Source organism: Calliopsis andreniformis, chromosome 3, assembly GCF_051401765.1.
Source record: "Calliopsis andreniformis isolate RMS-2024a chromosome 3, iyCalAndr_principal, whole genome shotgun sequence".
In the NCBI taxonomy this organism is placed as follows: Eukaryota; Metazoa; Arthropoda; class Insecta; order Hymenoptera; family Andrenidae; genus Calliopsis; species Calliopsis andreniformis.
Window position 1 is genome coordinate 4,899,621 of NC_135064.1, and position 17,506 is coordinate 4,917,126.

The 17,506-nt window shown below is 32.0% G+C and overlaps 3 protein-coding genes across 4 annotated transcripts; 1 reads left to right on the top strand and 2 right to left on the bottom strand.

The window, feature by feature from the left end:
- Positions 1–2,218: 2,218 nt before the first annotated feature.
- On the bottom strand, positions 2,219–4,167 carry Sod1 (superoxide dismutase 1). Its single transcript, XM_076375633.1, has 4 exons — positions 3,920–4,167; positions 3,721–3,817; positions 2,631–2,818; positions 2,219–2,527 (listed from the first exon to the last, which is right to left on the bottom strand). Exons 1-4 carry the CDS (start codon positions 3,980–3,982, stop codon positions 2,417–2,419), a joined length of 459 nt encoding a protein of 152 aa, XP_076231748.1. The 5' UTR covers positions 3,983–4,167; the 3' UTR covers positions 2,219–2,416.
- A 972-nt stretch (positions 4,168–5,139) lies between these two features.
- LOC143177597 (NADH dehydrogenase [ubiquinone] 1 alpha subcomplex subunit 7) lies at positions 5,140–6,889 on the top strand. Its single transcript, XM_076375634.1, has 3 exons — positions 5,140–5,358; positions 6,270–6,448; positions 6,710–6,889. Exons 1-3 carry the CDS (start codon positions 5,290–5,292, stop codon positions 6,765–6,767), a joined length of 306 nt encoding a protein of 101 aa, XP_076231749.1. The 5' UTR covers positions 5,140–5,289; the 3' UTR covers positions 6,768–6,889.
- A 5-nt stretch (positions 6,890–6,894) lies between these two features.
- Pi4kiiialpha (phosphatidylinositol 4-kinase III alpha) lies at positions 6,895–17,034 on the bottom strand. Of its 2 annotated transcripts, XM_076375630.1 has the most exons (23): positions 16,914–17,034; positions 15,460–15,853; positions 14,872–15,386; positions 14,479–14,794; positions 14,258–14,320; positions 13,660–13,884; positions 13,394–13,580; positions 13,099–13,309; positions 12,754–13,008; positions 12,324–12,676; positions 11,823–12,243; positions 11,651–11,758; positions 11,377–11,583; positions 11,027–11,303; positions 10,426–10,918; positions 10,224–10,359; positions 9,811–10,143; positions 9,436–9,723; positions 9,146–9,373; positions 8,660–9,006; positions 8,114–8,390; positions 7,622–8,028; positions 6,895–7,467 (listed from the first exon to the last, which is right to left on the bottom strand). In XM_076375630.1, exons 1-23 carry the CDS (start codon positions 17,001–17,003, stop codon positions 7,242–7,244), a joined length of 6,357 nt encoding a protein of 2,118 aa, XP_076231745.1. In that variant the 5' UTR covers positions 17,004–17,034; the 3' UTR covers positions 6,895–7,241. The 2 variants fall into 2 exon arrangements, with proteins under 2 accessions (XP_076231745.1, XP_076231746.1); XM_076375631.1 differs by lacking the exon at positions 14,258–14,320.
- Between the last annotated feature and the right edge of the window lie 472 nt (positions 17,035–17,506).

The following is a 17,506-nucleotide window of genomic DNA, read 5'->3' on the forward strand; positions in this document are numbered from 1 at the left end:
CAACCGCGGTTAAACGAAGCCGGCGGAGATTCCAACAAACATTTATCGTTCCTTTTAGATCGAACGTAAAGAAGAAGTAAGGGAACAGCCTGAAATTTGATGATGGAAAGTCTCACGTTGAACGAAAGAAAGCACCGCTCGGTATATGTGGCACGCATAACAATGTGCGGCATACCATGATTTGCGTTTGCGAGAAAATAAAAGCACGGTGCAAAACGGTTCTGAGAAAAATTCTGACAAGACCGCAAACACAAAGCGAATCCACATTTTATCGACAACGTCTTCATGAAATACAAAGTACAATATATTTAAATGTGTATAAACATTTTAATTATGAAATGAAGTACTTCATGTACCAATCGATTATTAAATTAAATTTGACAATACACCTGAATTGGCAACACACTAAATACTAATTTGAAAAGAGTAGTAAATTAAAATATCGGTTTTGATGTACCTGTAGTGTAACTTGAAAGTATGTACTTAATAATTACATATTAGAAATTCAAGTATATGTACAAGACATTTTTCTAAAGCTTCATTAACTCTTGGAAAGCTGATTACTTAAAATTGCTACACCACGCAGCCAGTGTTAAAACGCGGAGTAAAAAATGACTTAATATTGGCAAAGACGGGTTTAACTTTTTATCGTTCTAGGCTATTGTATTTTTGTCATTCCGCAATGAAAGAAAATGATACGGAAAAAAACATCATAAGCACTTAAAATACTAGTACAAATTTTTTAATATTTATTACTTTAAATCTTTTTAAGATTATGCATAAATTCTGCAAATTTATTGATTAAATAATATCAATATAATTTAAAACTCAGTATTTTACAGGATGTTCAACGATGGGTGTCAGAAGTTTTAAAAACTGATTCTTTCTACTAAAATAAGAAGAAAATCAAAAATAATGGAAATGCGTCTGAGGCCTTGCTTTAGAATTATTAATTACTGAGAAAACGCCTAAAATTGCTGTAAAATGTATCTGACTTCGAATTTATTCTAGTAACTTTGGTGTGCCTGGCCTGGAACCATTTCTACTGATTTCTGAGTGCCTAACTTGGGATTTATTGTACATACTTATTTCTTTGTATCTGACTTAGCTACTGCACGTTGACAGTAGAATAAGTTTCAAATCAGACACATTTCACGCAAACTTAAGACATTTTAGCAATTATTAATAACTCTGAAATACAGCCCCAAACGCAATTTCGTTCTATCTTGACATATAAAATTACCTCTTATAATTTCTTACACTATAATTTCTTACTGTTGTCGAATATCCTATATATTGTATTTAGTAATGCCAATGCATTTAATGCTTTAGTAATGCTCTCTAAATAATTTTTTATGCGCTTTGAAGTTGATAATGACCGTCCGAAATCTTTCCGCAAAAACAGCTGCTCTGGGCTGTAGCCTATTTAGACTATACCTAAATTCGCCTCTTGTCATTGACTAGGCAAGAATTAATATAATATATTATTTAGGTGCCTACGTTACAAATATCTCTCAATGTTTTCTTGTATTCTGTTACTGAGATAAAATGTTAAAACTTTGTACAGTTTTTTATATGTATTGTGATATTTTCTTAGTATTAGAATTTTTTCAAATATGTGGAAGTATTCAATTATGTAGGTATGTAATATAACATAACAAAAGCAATTTTTTGAATGAAATCAAATTCTTGAAAAATATATCTTTCTAATGCAGTGCATAAATTTCTCAAATACCTTAATATTTATTCTACAATCTATAATTATGTTATTTCTTAGCAATCTACTAGATAAAAATTATTTAATACTTTACCAACTGCGCATTTTTCGTTTCGCCACAGACGAGTATACGGGGACTGCATTCTGTTATTACTCTATTACTTACTGCCAGTGCTGTGAAAGCGACGTCATGGAAGTGCAACGAAACTATGCTGCAAAAACCATTCAGAAATAACTAATGGACTGTCAGCGCTGCAATTTGAATGCTCCCGCATTCAACAGATTTTTAATCTGCATTCACCATTTACATAATATAATTTACAATAAAGTAAATTCTTTTAAAAAGATTGAGCATGTCGAATTATAGTTTTTCTTAATTGTAGTAACTTTTTCTAATTTCATCAATTATATATAAGTTGATAAGTCAATATATATATTGACACAATTATCAGTAATAGATTACTGTACATATAAAAGAACTCCTGCAATAATATTACATAATTGATTTATAAATATACCACAGTATTTAGTTTATTGAAGATTCAACATCAGTGTACCAAACATCATAAGATACATAGTATATTCCTATTACACAAAATTAGGAATGATATTTGAACTTATAACAGTTATAACAGTCGCAATGTTACAGTTCTAATAGGTTTATACTTTTCAGTATCATATTAGAATAATGTTTATTATTTAGGCTTTTGCAATGCCAACAACACCACATGCAAGACGAGCACCTGCGTTTCCTGTAGTTTTTGATAACTCATGACCACCCTTGCCAAGATCATCTGGGTCAGCATGAACCTATTATTATAAATAAGAAAAAGGTTTTGTAGCATGAATATCAAATGAATATTGAATATGGTTTATACAAAAGAATTATATAAAAAGTGTTATGGTCTCTTACCACAAGAGTTCTGCCAATTATGCTGTGTGGCCCTTGAAGCTGAATAATTTTATCGCAGATGTTAACATTGGCTATGCCATCAGCACCTGCTTCGATATTTCCTAAGTCTCCAACATGACGCACATCAGAGTCTGGTCCACCATGTTCTTTTGCTAATGGATTGAAGTGCGCACCGGCACTTGTACAACCTATAAAAAATATAAAACCAATAAAATACATTAAGGTATGCTGTAATGAATAATGATACAATAAATGATAGCTACAGTACAGTGTTTATTATTAAAATCAGAATGCCACAACAAATGTAAAAAATGTGATCGGTCGTTCTGTCAATTCTTCAACTTTGACTTCATTATATCAGTGACAAGTCAACTGATGATATAAATCTCTTAATAGCAATTGTAAATAACAATAGTTATCATTAACATTAGTTATCCTTTTTTGTTATCGCTTATGAAATTAATTAATAGTTATCCAATTAAACTGATCATCACGTGTTTGAATGAAAATCAGATAACTCAATTAAATTGGAAACCCTCTAATAAGTGTTGGCGACACTTACAATGCTAATAGCATTTACAATAAATGCTGTCAATTCTCTGAGGATTTTCAGTTACACCGGTCACCTTGTGAATATGTATGTGTCAATGTTACCACAAATGTATGTTATAATAAACTAGATTATAGAACTAATCCATTCATTTTAATATATTACATTGTATTTATAACAATACACACTAATGTATTAAATTTTTTGTACTAAATGAATAAGCCCAGGTTTATTAGTATCATATGAACATGTATACAATCCCTAAAGGTTAATTTTTAATCAAACTTTTGGACTAAAAACTAAATAAGCATTAAATATATCATTTTAAATTAATATATTCAATGTATGAATGTATTAGCAATCTTTCAAATTTTACTTTTTTATTATACAAAAAAAATTAACGTATTATTATCTGTTGACCTCTAAATTCTCCTTTACAAGTTTCTTCAAATTCTCTGACCTATTCAAACTTGTTTGAAAATTGTTACTAATTATACTGAAAAAATTCGGATAATTTTATATGCTACAAATATAACGTACCATTAGTATTGTCTCCAAATTCGTGAATATGAAAACCATGCAATCCTTTTTGCAAGCCGGATACTTGACCCGTGACCTTCACGGCATTAGCATTATCCTATATAATAATTGAAACATTAAAAATAGATGTAACATGACATAAGGATATTTCTGTTTTTAATGTATTTATGACGCCGAATATTCTTGAACAATTACTTACCGGTTGTTCGAAGAACAGAGTGCCTTTAGCATCTCCTTGAAGAACGCACACGGCTTTAACCATTTTGGAAAATTTCTCGATTGAACGAAACAGCAATCGTTGGTAGAATGAAGTGTTTCTGCGATAACTGTCGTGAAGTTACGAAATGTAATTATCGTTTTGCTGAATCACGAGTGCAAATAAGTTGACGTATCGCGTAATACACGCTTCAACCGATAAAATGACGACCTTACTATTCACTTGACTTAAAGAGAAATGGCGTAGCGGCGTAGCATATGTATGTATGTATACATATATACATACAGCATCTTATATATGCAGTCGTAATCGATGGACTATCGACGCACGAAATCGAGATTCAATTTCAGGCGGTTCACTATAATTTATGAATATTTGCAATCCAAGAAACCGACTATAGCTAAAAATTCAAATCTAATTTTAATATTTTTCAAGTATTAATAATGATGAATTTCAACATGACTCTTCGTTTTTCAGTTATGACTCGAAAAACAGTTGATTTTTCTTCAAAGCAAATAGCTGAACTTCTTCTTTAGCATGTCATTATCCCTTTATTTCTTAGAACTTTAAAAATTCTCTATCCTCTTGAGTGCTTAATTCTTTGGGTACCATATTTTCATCTTCAATATAATGTACAAGCGTTTTCAGATTTATTAACCAGAAAAAAAAGCACCGAAAAACCTGTATAACTGTTGAAAAGCGTCTTTCTAACCAAAAGTTTTTTTGAAGTACTTGAAGTTGTTTCAAATAGTTAACACAAAATAAAAAAGGGCAGAAATACATCAAACCATTGAGTTGTAATTAAATGAAGAAAGTGTAAATTAAACATACATTTCAACTTTAAGAACTATTTTATTTGAATTACTGCGTTCAATCCACTCTTGTATTTTAACATAGCAAACTGTATAAAGTAACAACTATACAAACTAATATTAATTAAAATATTGATCACTATCACATCACACTCGACACCATTCTTCCAAAATTGGCGCTAGAAACCAAATCTATATGCAATGAAGTTATCTATATGTGTATAAAATAGTTGGCAACTTAAAAATTATGTACAGTTTGCATAGTCTAAAATTCACAATAATTATAATTGACTATGACACGGTCAACTACTAGAGTTAACCATAACTATGGTCAATGATTAGTACTCTAATATATTGATTGTTAAAAATTGTTAGTGATGAGAATCGATTATCGAATTTCGAGAGTGCGTAGTACTACAGACATATATGTATACAATAACAACAGTGACACATTCGAGCTAAACCCGAATAGCTGTGGGTAATACGTGATACGTATGAGAGCAATTTGTTTACCGTGAAATACTTCAATAAATAATAAATATGCCAAGAGGTGTAGAACGTCGACAAGTGTCTCCGATAGTGAAAGCGTTTCGGGATTTTTGTAGAGGTGTAAGTGAATTATATTCTACTTTTTATACTTACGTTGGTGTTCATTTTTCTAGAAATTACGTAATGTTTTATTATTAGTTGTGCTCTTTATTGAAAATGTTTTTTACCCAACGATTGTACGTTGTGTCATTAACGAAAACTGTTTAATGGAATTGAATTTTGTTCATTTAAGATTATACTTGTAACAGTTTGTTGGTTATGTAGTATAGTGTCTGCCAGTACATATATATACAGGTAGTCATAAAAATATCCAGTTATACAGCTACGTTAATTGTTTAGTAAGTGTTGTACGAAAGTGTATATTAATAAAGAGGAAAATAATTTAAAATGCAGTTTTAACAAACCTTTAATATATATTTAGAGATGACTTTAAAACGTTATTTGCAACGAAGGTCTATTATTGTATTAGGGTGGTTGGATACTTTTCTGACCAACTGTATAAATACTGGTGTAAATATAGTGAAATACTACAAATAATAGGTGTCGCATGTCAGGGCAAGAGAAGATTATAACAATAATTGATGTAAAGAGTTTGAAATCGTGGTTAAGATTACATAAAACAATCTTGCTACACACAGTAAGATTGTTAAATCTAGAAAGGTGATATATGTACATTTAAAATCTTAATTAGGTTAATACAGATAACAAAATGGAGCTTTTTACTCACATAAATTTTACGATACACAAACGACTGTTCAACCACAAGAGCTTAAAAATATTTCAGCTATACGGCACCAATAAAATCTTATAAGAGGTCTTGTGTGCCTTATCATGAATGGGTACCTCTAGACAGATATTTTTATATTTGCTCTATTTCGGCTGACACTATACTTATTAATTTAATATGTATGATAATTTTATTAGTTTATTGACAAAATGTAGATTATTAGAAAAATTTATGAACATTCTAGAAACCAATTGTAGAAGGATTAAGATTTGCGGATGCTCTTGCTGCACGTACACAACCACCTCCTTCTATACCTGGTGGACCATACCATAAAACATCAAAAGTATATTATTATACACGCGATGCCAGACGTCTTGTTCAGCCACCTATCGAAGTACTTCCTCAAAAACAAATAGAAGCAGGGTAATTATATATTTATTCTCTTATTTCTTTGTTCTTAAGTGTAATAATTTAGTGTTTGTTCAATACTTTGTCTATGTATCTTTAGAAAATAAAAGAAACTGTATTAATATAAAGGAATAATTCAAAAGTAAGAAAAAAATGATTTGGAAGTTAAAAATTTATGAATAATTGTTACCTAGAGAAATTAAAAGTTTCATTCAATCTGAAAAGATTTTAATATTTTTAAATGTGTTTTGTAATGTTTAAAAAAATTTGTTCTAGAAAATCTGCTGAAGTCAAATGTATTACACCAGGCAAAGTTCATCCCTACGGTAACTAGTGAATATAATAAAATATTTATTAAATACTAGTTGTATATAGCAATTGTATGTAATAAATAAATTAAGTGTTAACTATCAATTGTGTACGAAATAAAATTATTACAAATGTTTTTAAGTAAAACAGAGTTTTTAAAGTTATTTTCCCATTTAATGTTTAATCATCAACAGTGCATAAATAATAAATAGAGGAATGTTCTTCATATACACGTCTCCTGCATATGAGCAGGCGCACAGAATAATTCTCAATTTTATAATACATTATTACATACATACATACAGAGCACAATGCTTTCATAAAATGTATGCGAGTCTAAGAGTAACATTGACACTGAGGAATTTGTACAGTTTGGCAAATTCAATAGAGCCAATATCTAACAATGTAGTACACAGTGTACTTGTTCAACAACTTTCGCAGAAACAATGAACTTAGTCGTAGATTAAACAATTGTGAAAGTTTCTTTTAAATAATAAATTTAATAAGGAATTTGATTCTGATAATACTGTATCATGTCATAAGTTTTCGTACGGAAATTGAGGTAGCTGTTACGTATTACATTGAGCATAAAGGCGGCTGCTTCACGATCAATAGCTGTGGGTACGAATCTGCCTCTTAAAAGTTTTATTGTTTGTCCACGGAAACATGGTAACCCAGTATCAAGCATAAGAGAAACCAGAGAAATGATTGCCTCTTGATAAGGCCTGTAGGAAAAAACAAAATAATTTATTAGTAAATTTACTGTAAATACTCACTGCGGATATAGACGAATATATTCTATTTATTACATAAAGTACATTTTTCTGTAATTATTTTCTAGCTTATTGATCAATAATAATGATAATTGTGTATATTTACCTAACTGCAAGAAAAGCCTGTACACACAATTCCATGAACCAACGAAAAGGTGCGGCTTCCATTTTGCCCCCCATTACAAGAACCATTTCATCAGTTAATTTAATATCGGGTTCAAAACCTAAATTACCCCCTGGTGAACTCTCAAACATGAATCCAAAATCAATGTGTATAATGTGGCCATCTGTGTCCAGCATAATATTACCATTGTGGCGATCTTTGATTTGTAAAAGATAAGTGATAACACTGTAGGCGGCCATTGATCTCACAAAATTACGGCGAACGTTTTGAAACTCTTTTGTCGTTTCATCTCCGTAACGAGTAATAAAATACTGATACATGTCGATATCAGTGGTTCGACCAAGTTGGTCGCGTGATGTCGCGTTTGGTACGCATTCTATAACACCACACTGTAATGAAATATTTGTTAACATTTTCAAGTAAAATATTATAAAAACATATAACACTAAAGTGAATTGTATAATGTAAAATTACCCCTGGAGCTGTAGCCACTACTCTATATGGAAATAAGAATAGATTCAATCCAACTTTCTGAAATATATTCTTGAAAATACTGATTACTTGTAGGGCTAACATGTCTTGTCTAACATCGTCACCGACTTTAAAGATAGCAGCTTGCCAGGTTTCTTTTTCTGGCTCTCTTTTAATGTTCACTTTACCATTAGTAGATACTGCCAATGCTATATTTTCTAATTCATTGATTCCATACTTTTGTACTTTGAAACGCGCCAAAAATGGTGCTTTCGCGGCACTGTAAATCATAATGCACGGTAAAATATTGTAAATAAATAATTTAAAGCATACTACAGTAGAACCTCGATTATCCGGAATACCAAAAGATTCAAACCTGAAGTACCTACCTTTCTGATAGCTAGTTTGCTATTCTTTAGCAAATTATTGTTAAATAATTGTTTAAGTGTAAATTATTGTCTTGAACTGAACTCGTATTGTGATTTCATTGAATATCCATAATTTTGTGAATAATAGAGGTTCGGTTAAAGGAGGCTTTATTGTACTTACCTCTGCATAGGAGTTCCACTTTGATAATCAATATCAATAACCATAGCTTCAGGATTAGATGGTAAGTAGCAACCAGGTTGTACTTTGATTTTAGATAAAGCTTTCAAGCACGCAGCTTTGCGTTCAGGACCTTTCGGATATGGCCTTATTTCGCCGGAAATATTCGTAATCTTTTCAAAGAAATCAAACTGCCTCTCATAAAACTGTTTCGCTGGACCAGACAATGACGCCACAATACTTTTTATTAAGGAATCCAATACGTCATAGAGAACAGGATCCTTTATTTGTTTTTCTTCGTCCATGAACATATTCGTTTGCATGTTCCAGATTAATTGATGTGCCACTACCTGCATGGTATCAATAATGAAATCTTTAATTAACAAATCAAAAAATATTTGTATAATAAATTTAAAACAAAATTTTACACTATCATTTTAAGAAGTATCAATTGAAAATATTGAAATGTTTCTAGCTGCGATTCTTTACCTGTGAACGTTTAGCAATTTTTTTGATAAATTCTATTACATATCCCATGGTATCATGGCGCACCGCTTGAACTAATTGTGGTATATAAAATAATACAGCATCTGCTGGATAACTACTTAGCACCTCAACTGCATATTGTGCAGAAATTGGATGATGGGGAAACTGACGAGAGAAATATGCCAACGCTTGAATAGGCGACACCCTTTCCCACGTTAACATGTAGACCAACTGAAATAAGGTAAGTTAGTTAATCAGAATTGATAAATAATGTTATTGAAACAATGATTTACCTCAGGTACATCGTTAAGTAGTGTATCGGTAGTAACTAAATATTGTAGAGCTTCTGGAACGTGCATAACTGGAACAGGCTTAAGGCGGACCAGTCCACACACTTCCTTAATGATAACTTCTGAATTCTTCAACCGAACTGGTAAGAATATAGCAAGAACAGGACTAATCTCCCACGCTAGACGAGTATATTCGCGCCAACGGTCATTCATTCCTTTAGCACGCCATTCTGCAATACTCGATTCATCTGGAAGTGCAAGTTCTTGTCTTCCACCAGGATTTCTCCAAACCTACAGTAACATATACATATGTATTATGGTAAAATCAGAAGAATATTTCATACGATATTCTGGGAAATAATGCAATATTGAATTTACCAGTAACATTTCTATCTCAACTGCTAACAGTTCCAGAATCAAATTTCTTTTCTTTATGTAATCTTTTACGAAAACATTTGCATTCATAACACGTTTGCTACGATTACTACGTTTCCCCAGCGTATTGCTACTGGTGGACATCGGAACTGTATTAATCCACACGCTTGACGATGTTTTTGAAAAGTCATTGTTCGTTGCACTGAAAGTTGTACTTAGGGAACCAATTGTTTCGCTAGGTCCAAAGGCAGCAGTTGTGCAAGACTGAGGTGTTAACATTTCTAATTCACCGTCATTGCCAGTCATTACTAAATACTTCTTATCGCTATGCATAACCTAAAACAGATAAAACATAAGAAGAGGAATTGTATTTAAAAATTACATTGATCTTTACATTCAGATGAAGTTTGACATACCTGCCAGAAACGTATGAGAGTGACTAAATCATCACGTAGCTGATCTAGCTCTTGTGTTGGTACTTGACGTTCACGACAGAAGTAATCTAGACAGTTACAATAAACGCGTTTTCGCAACACATTTTTACTTAATGTCCTACAAACAAAATTCGTTATTTTATTGTTCGTTTATTAAGCCGCAGTATCATATTTCTTATGATACCTTGGTAAAATATCTCCTTGAAGAAGAAGCAATCCACAAGAAAGTAGTTTAAAACGCACGCCGACTGCAGCAACATGACGACTCATGCCAGGTTCCTCACCGAAAGCACCAACAGTCATAGGCAATGATCGATGTAGTAAAGTAACAATCATGTCAACTGTTTCTTGACAGCAATACTTAGCAGTTTCGATTAGCTCCACAATAAATGTAACCCAAATATCATGGGGTTTCACTTGTGGCGGATTTGGGCCTAATTTGCAACCTTCGTATACTGCCAGAGGACTAACTTCTTCTTCATCTGGTGCAAACAGACCCATCCTTTTGTCAACAGTGTATTGCCATGCGACAAGCATTTCTTGTAAGAAGCGTAATTTGAGATCTGGTCGTACAGTGAGTATCCATTGCCAGCATTCAACTGCTGTAGTCATGGCTGCTGCAGTAAACAGTTCGATTTGTGAAGAAGCTACTGTGTGCAACAATCGCCTGTGTATCCCTATAAATATAAATTACTGTCTTACAAGTTAACTTAATCAATTACTATTTTACAAGTAAAAAAAAAGAAAAGTATAAATAAGTAATCTATAAAGAATGACTTAATTACCAGGCATAGAAATTAATAGTGCAGTAGCACGCCAAAGAGCACTACGATGTTCAACATCGTTTTGAGCACGACAAGCTCTCCAAACAGCATCAATTAACAGATCAACCACTTTGTTCCTACTCTCCTCGAAAGATATTTCAGAAGTGGAGGATTCGGTTTGCGCTAACGAAAGCATTCCCGCTATTTCTCCAGCATACCGTGATCGCGTAGACATCATTGATAAAAGCCATGAACTGGCACCTTTTGGGCAACGTGGTCGCTTGTCCAATGAATTGGTCTAAAAATTATATGTTTAATTTCTACGTAACAAAATTAAAAAAATTATTAGATATCAAAAGCCATAATTTTACATTTGGTAAGGCCGATGACGGAATAGCAAGATCCACAAATTCGAGGACAGAATCTGTGGACAAGCATAAACCAGAATGATGTTTTAATCCAGAAGATGGTATCTGGTTTACATATTCCTGCAAGTGTGATCTAGTTGCTTGAGGTGCCCATTTCATTGCTTCTTGTACTATGCCTTTACATCTTGCGGTAAAATCTTTCACAATGATCTGTATGTATTACATAATTTAGTTTTAATTTTTAAATTATTCATGGACATAGAAATTATGCACATACCTCTCTTGCTTCAAGTGTATCCATGAGTTCAATACTATATGGTGTGCCTGGTATTCGTAAAAGTGGTGTCTCTTCATTTGGATCAATTTGTAATGAAAATGATAGAATCTATGAAAACAATAATTCGATACAGATAAACAATATATAATCAATATAGAATAAGAGAACGTACCTGCAATATATCTAACATGCTCCAAAGCACCTTGCAATTCCATAAAAGATGGGGAAATGCGTCCACCAATGCGCTGAGATACTTATCTGCTATTCGTCTAATTTGTTTATGTACATGATTAAAATGCACCAATAGAAATTGAGCATGGCTCTCAAGTTCCCTCTCGCGTCTTTCGTCCTTTGGTTTATGTTGCATCACATCTTTGAATTTTACAAAAACAGAATCAGCAACGCAGCATATACATTGCCACATACCGCTCTTATCTTTTTGTAAGTCAGTATCGCATAAATATTCCATAATAGGCTGTAGACTTGGTTCTGGGCTATTCGCCACCCTTAATGTTTCTAACCAATAAACTGATAATAAGTATGTGCATTGAGCGAACTGTAATTTTGTTACATACTGCGATATATCATTGGTCCTATGGAAAAAAAACAACAAATAAAGTAGAATGTATTGAAATAAATTCTTGAATAGAAATTAGATATGAAAAATATTCACCGAGTACTCATTTTTAATATCTGACTCCTTAATTCTTGCAATTCGTTTAGAGAGACGCTATCGTTACGTACAGCTGAAGTATACTGTAACTCTCTCATTTCAAGACGAGCACTGGTTTGTGAAATAAGATAAGGTGATTTCACTGCAATTTCTTTCACGCCTTCATGCCATTCTATAGGCCATAATCTCGCCGCTTGATCACCAGCAAAACCCATTACAACACAATAAAGCCAAAAATCTTTGAAAAGCTTGAGAAGTCTTTTCTGTGGATGTCTTATTGGTGGAAGTCGACGAACCAATATCGCAATTACAGGGATGAGTACGCCTAAATTTCCTGCACTACTCGCTGCCTTCTACCATAAAATTTAACAATTAATATTAAAGAACATAAATTTCATATTTATGATTAAAATTTTTTTAATTAAATTACCGTTGCAGAAACATTACTTGACACTTTATCGCTGGCACGTTTTCCCTCTAATCCCAGTTGAACAAAAAGCTCAAGCAAGTGAAGCAGCAAATCGTCCAAGTCTGTTTCACCTTGGAGATTTGCTGCTATATTTGCAAGTGCATTTGTAACTGCTTTAGCCACGTGACAGTACTGCTTACGATCATCATTTGAAGCATAGGTTGCAGTACTAGAACCCAGTGACATAGAAAACATTTGCATTATTCCTTCATATATCTGGAAAAAATATAATTTTATTATATTATTACTATGTATAAAAATGTTATGAATTAGTTTACAAAAGTTTAATTAATCTCTGAACTCAACCTTTGACTCGCATTTTGCAATTATCATGCATCCCAACTGATCAACAATTAGAAAATCAAGATCACTTGGCGTACGACAAAATAATTGCTGAAAAAATGGGAATATTGTACGCATGGTCTTTGGGGTATCTTTCAGCGCAACAGCGACATGTCCCAACATAATTACTATGTTTTTTGAAATCAATTCGCTATTTGACCTTTCGTCAGTATCACTAAAAACATTAAAACAAATAAATCAGAAATCACAGAAAAAAATGGACATAATTATAACTAGCCAATTAAATAATATAATATACCCATCGCATATGTCAGCAGCAAACAATCTGTTTGAAACACTGGCTACTAGTGCAGGCACACAGTCTGGATTTACAGAGTGAGCAGCTTCCAATGCGATGCAAAGATTACCGATAGCTGCGTCTCGTAACTTTTCAAAAGCAGTTTGTATCGATGAAGTAGTTTGCTTTGAATCTTGAATTTCTTTCCCTTTAAAAAAGGTATTTGCTGGTTAACATTATTCGTGAATGGATATTATAAAAGTAATAGAATATTAATTTTAAATTACCTTTTCCGTTTTGTTGACGATGTAATTTAAGAAGTATAGGTGATGGGTTAACAAGAAAATCTCGAAGATAATATATAGATGTACTTGCTATGTTAGGAAATTTCTGTGCTAACTTTCCCAATCCTTCAAGGCATACCATTAATAATGGCATATGTGCTAGCACCAATTTTGGTCCATGATTGGAATTAATCTTTTCAACTAAACGACCACATAAACTATCCGCACCTGTGAACAGTTGTATTCGTATAAATAGGATATTCTTAAATAAATTATAAGCATACAGTCATTCATGAATTGAATAACTGATTGTTAATACTAATAAATCCTTCTGGAAAACAAGGAAATTTTTTATGAAAATTAATCTTCTAATAACAATGCTGTAAATACACAAACATGATGAGACCTATGAATGAAACTACAGTGTTCATTTTTGCATTTAAAATTAAACAAACAGTTAGAATGAGGTAGGAAAATTGCATTTAGTGGAATAAAAATTAGGCCAGCGAGGTCATCGGGTATATTCGTTAGTTAAACAATTATTGAAAGTTATAGATATAGGAGAGTCAATCGAAATGCAAAATAAACTAAATTCGAATACCCTCGCCGATCAGCATCGAACTGATATCTGCAAATAGCGCGGACAAATCATACTGGTCTCTCACTGTAAAAATAACGTAATAAATATATTTCCTATATTTCCTACCAATGGAGTGACTTTAACTTAAGTAGTAATTCCATTAGGATACAATAAAATCATTGAAAGAAATTTATTTGGGAATATATTTAAAGTTCTTATGTTAAAATTTCATTTCTACTTACCAGTTTCATCGCCAATTGCCCACACTAGGAGATCAACGCAAGCGGAATTAGCCATTACGTTTACTTTAAACCTATTTACAGTTCGGAAATTAGTATCCATATCCTCACGCTCGCTTGCATCATGTTGGCGCGATTGCAATTCTGTTTGTCCAGATAGAAAAAGGCCTTTTACAAACTCTTGCACGTCTCTCGTGAAAGGAGCGGGCAAATCGCGTTGGTTTTGTAATAATTCTCGTAAAAGAGCAACCATTACCAAATTCATTGTCTCATTGAAAGTTCGATAGGGAAATATCTGGATCTGACCAGTACTATAAATCTAAACCAAATATTAATAATTTAGAAAAATTAATAATAAAACATGGTAAAATTATATTATGAAAAAATAAGACTAACTTGTTGAGCTTCTTCATCAAGAAATGTTAATACTTCTTTAGTAAGTAATTTTTTAGCTAAAGCTAACACGCTTTGTAAATGCACCACATTAAATTGCATTCCAGCTCTCCTTTCAGGACTTTCATTGCATCGCATTTGAGGGAATTGATTAAAACTTGATCCATATCTACTGAAGAAGTATGTTGCTGGATCATAAGGTACTGATGAATACGAGTGCAATGATGGTCGTTTAGCACAAAGATATTCATGGTCTCCACTTAAAAGACTAGGTGCATTATCAATAGCTGGATGGGGATTTAAGTTACCACTTAAAGATCGAGGAATAATAGGCCTGAAGTTTGAAAAGCTATGTTGTTTTCTATCTGTTGTTAGATGTGTCTCTGTATTCTGTATAGAGAGAGGTGATACTGGTTTTGGAAAAATACGACAAAGAAGAGGTGGATCTGTACATGAAAAGCGACCCATAGAACGAGCTAATCCAATCAAAACTGGAACTATACATTTACATAATGACACTAGAAATAAGAAATATGTAATTAGAATTGTATTGGACTAAGTATCATCACCAGAACAACATAAAATACCTACGTTTTGCTTGCATGCCTCTACTGCCATTTTGATCTTTATATCCTCTTATAAGATTCGTTAGGACTGCTAATATTTCTACTTGAGTAGAAATAATTTCTTCACGTGCAGGCTCACATCTTGCTGCAATATCACTGAGTAATGTATTCAAACAAAAGCTGAAACGTTCAGCAACAGGAACACGTTCAGATGGTGAACATCTGACCTCATCTAACCAAACAGCTTTGGGAAGACCTCGTAATAATCGCAAAAGATAAGGCAATATTTTATCCCGATGTTGTAGACCCGACTCCAAAAAATATATTCCCAATGCAATGGTTGCATCTTGACCTCTTTGATCTAATCGATATATTCCCTGAGCAGACTCTTGTGGGCATAATTTAAACAATTGCATTACCTAGATTAATAAAAAAATGTTGATATTAAAGCTGAAATTACATAGAATTCGAAATTCATTATATGAAAAATATAAATAAATAATTTTCATTCTCAGACTTAGATTAAAAGAATATAAGTCTAATGAGGAATATAGAACTAGACTTAGATTAAAGGAATATAGGTATAATAAGGAATATAAGACTAGACTTAAATTAAAGGAATATAGGTCTAAAAATTAACTCAACCCATAAAAAAAAGGTTGAAGACTAAAATATAAATTATACCAGTTTTGAATAATGTTCTCTCTGATTTTAAACTATGCTCTAAATATATACATATATATTATTTATAAACATTATAGTTTAAAGAAATATTTTATCATTTCTATATCTTCATATAATACATATAGTCTAAACTATATAGATACAGAAACTAAATAGAAACTAAAGTTTATATACTTTAGAAACTAAACTGTATAGTTTATACTATGTATATATATTTTTTAATATATATAAGTTTATACTATATTGTATAAGGATACAAAAATGATAAAATATTTCTTTAAACTATAATCTTTATTCAATGCGATGTATAAACAAATAAATTCTTCTATTTTCCTGCTACAAAGTCAGTTTAAAAAGTTTTTATTTAGAACCTCAATTTATATCAATACTTTAAGATCTAGAAAAGAAATGAGTTAATGGTTGCATGATTTTAAGGAAGATGTAAGATGATTTGAACAAAATCTTTCTAACTAATGAGACAAAATGTGTACTGATTTCTTGCTTATACAATCATGACTATATTTTCACAAACAGAGAATTATGACGCGTGACAAACGCTTTTTACATAGAAGCATAATTAATAATTGCATACATATTATTAACGTATGAGGTAATTAATCAGTTGTCCTTCGAATTATATATTATGACAAGATGACATATGTATTAGACCATCAGCTGACATTTCCTTAAAACCTAACCTAATCTTAATCGATCAAATGTCAAATTTTTCTCCATTTACGTGAATACAGCTAAGACATTTTATTATCTTACAAAACTCAATTGGACGTTGCGTACCTTTTCCCATGGTGTAGGCTTAATTGCTGCTAAACATCTAGCTAAATGTTGGACAGCTTTCGAGAAAAACAACCTCTCGTCCGCCACCATTTTGCCCACTACTCACGCTACTCTGACTGCTACTCAGTTTACCATAGAATCCAATTTATCGTCTGCTTTTCGTTCATACATGTATACGTATGCATGTATTAACAATCACTCGTACTGAATTATCGATACCTCGAACTACGGCCGCATGAAGTAGAGATGATCAAAGTCCAACTTGCATTTTTGCACACTTTCATAGATTAATAACGTACTTAAAAATTTTCAGTTTATTTGTATATATGTACAAACCATGATTAAGAAAATAAAAAAGATTCTAGGTATCTAAGATGTAATGAATTTGAAATAAATTTATATTAAATTTATACCTTCACCTTATTAAGTTTAATTTCGTTAACTAAATTTATTCGCGAGTTTAAATATTTATTTTTGAAAGTTAGAAAAATAAATTGTTACATTATTTGACGTACTTTATTTTATTTCGAAAAAATGCAATTTTTATGTGGTGTATAACTCGATATATCGAGATATCGATTTCTTAGTATTTA

Excerpts from the sequence above, each read along its gene's own strand:
- Sod1 (XM_076375633.1), bottom strand. The coding sequence starts at position 3,982 with ATGGTTAAAGCCGTGTGCGTTCTTCAAGGAGATGCTAAAGGCACTCTG. Across the intron at positions 2,819-3,720 it reads ATTTGGAGACAATACTAATG|GTTGTACAAGTGCCGGTGCG; the intron begins GTACGTTATATT and ends TATTTTTTATAG. Across the intron at positions 2,528-2,630 it reads TAATTGGCAGAACTCTTGTG|GTTCATGCTGACCCAGATGA; the intron begins GTAAGAGACCAT and ends TTATAATAATAG.
- LOC143177597 (XM_076375634.1), top strand. The coding sequence starts at position 5,290 with ATGCCAAGAGGTGTAGAACGTCGACAAGTGTCTCCGATAGTGAAAGCG. Across the intron at positions 5,359-6,269 it reads TTCGGGATTTTTGTAGAGGT|AAACCAATTGTAGAAGGATT; the intron begins GTAAGTGAATTA and ends TGAACATTCTAG. Across the intron at positions 6,449-6,709 it reads CAAAAACAAATAGAAGCAGG|AAAATCTGCTGAAGTCAAAT; the intron begins GTAATTATATAT and ends AATTTGTTCTAG.
- Pi4kiiialpha (XM_076375630.1), bottom strand. The coding sequence starts at position 17,003 with ATGGTGGCGGACGAGAGGTTGTTTTTCTCGAAAGCTGTCCAACATTTA. Across the intron at positions 15,854-16,913 it reads AGCCTACACCATGGGAAAAG|GTAATGCAATTGTTTAAATT; the intron begins GTACGCAACGTC and ends TTATTAATCTAG. Across the intron at positions 9,007-9,145 it reads AAATTGCTAAACGTTCACAG|GTAGTGGCACATCAATTAAT; the intron begins GTAAAGAATCGC and ends GATACCATGCAG.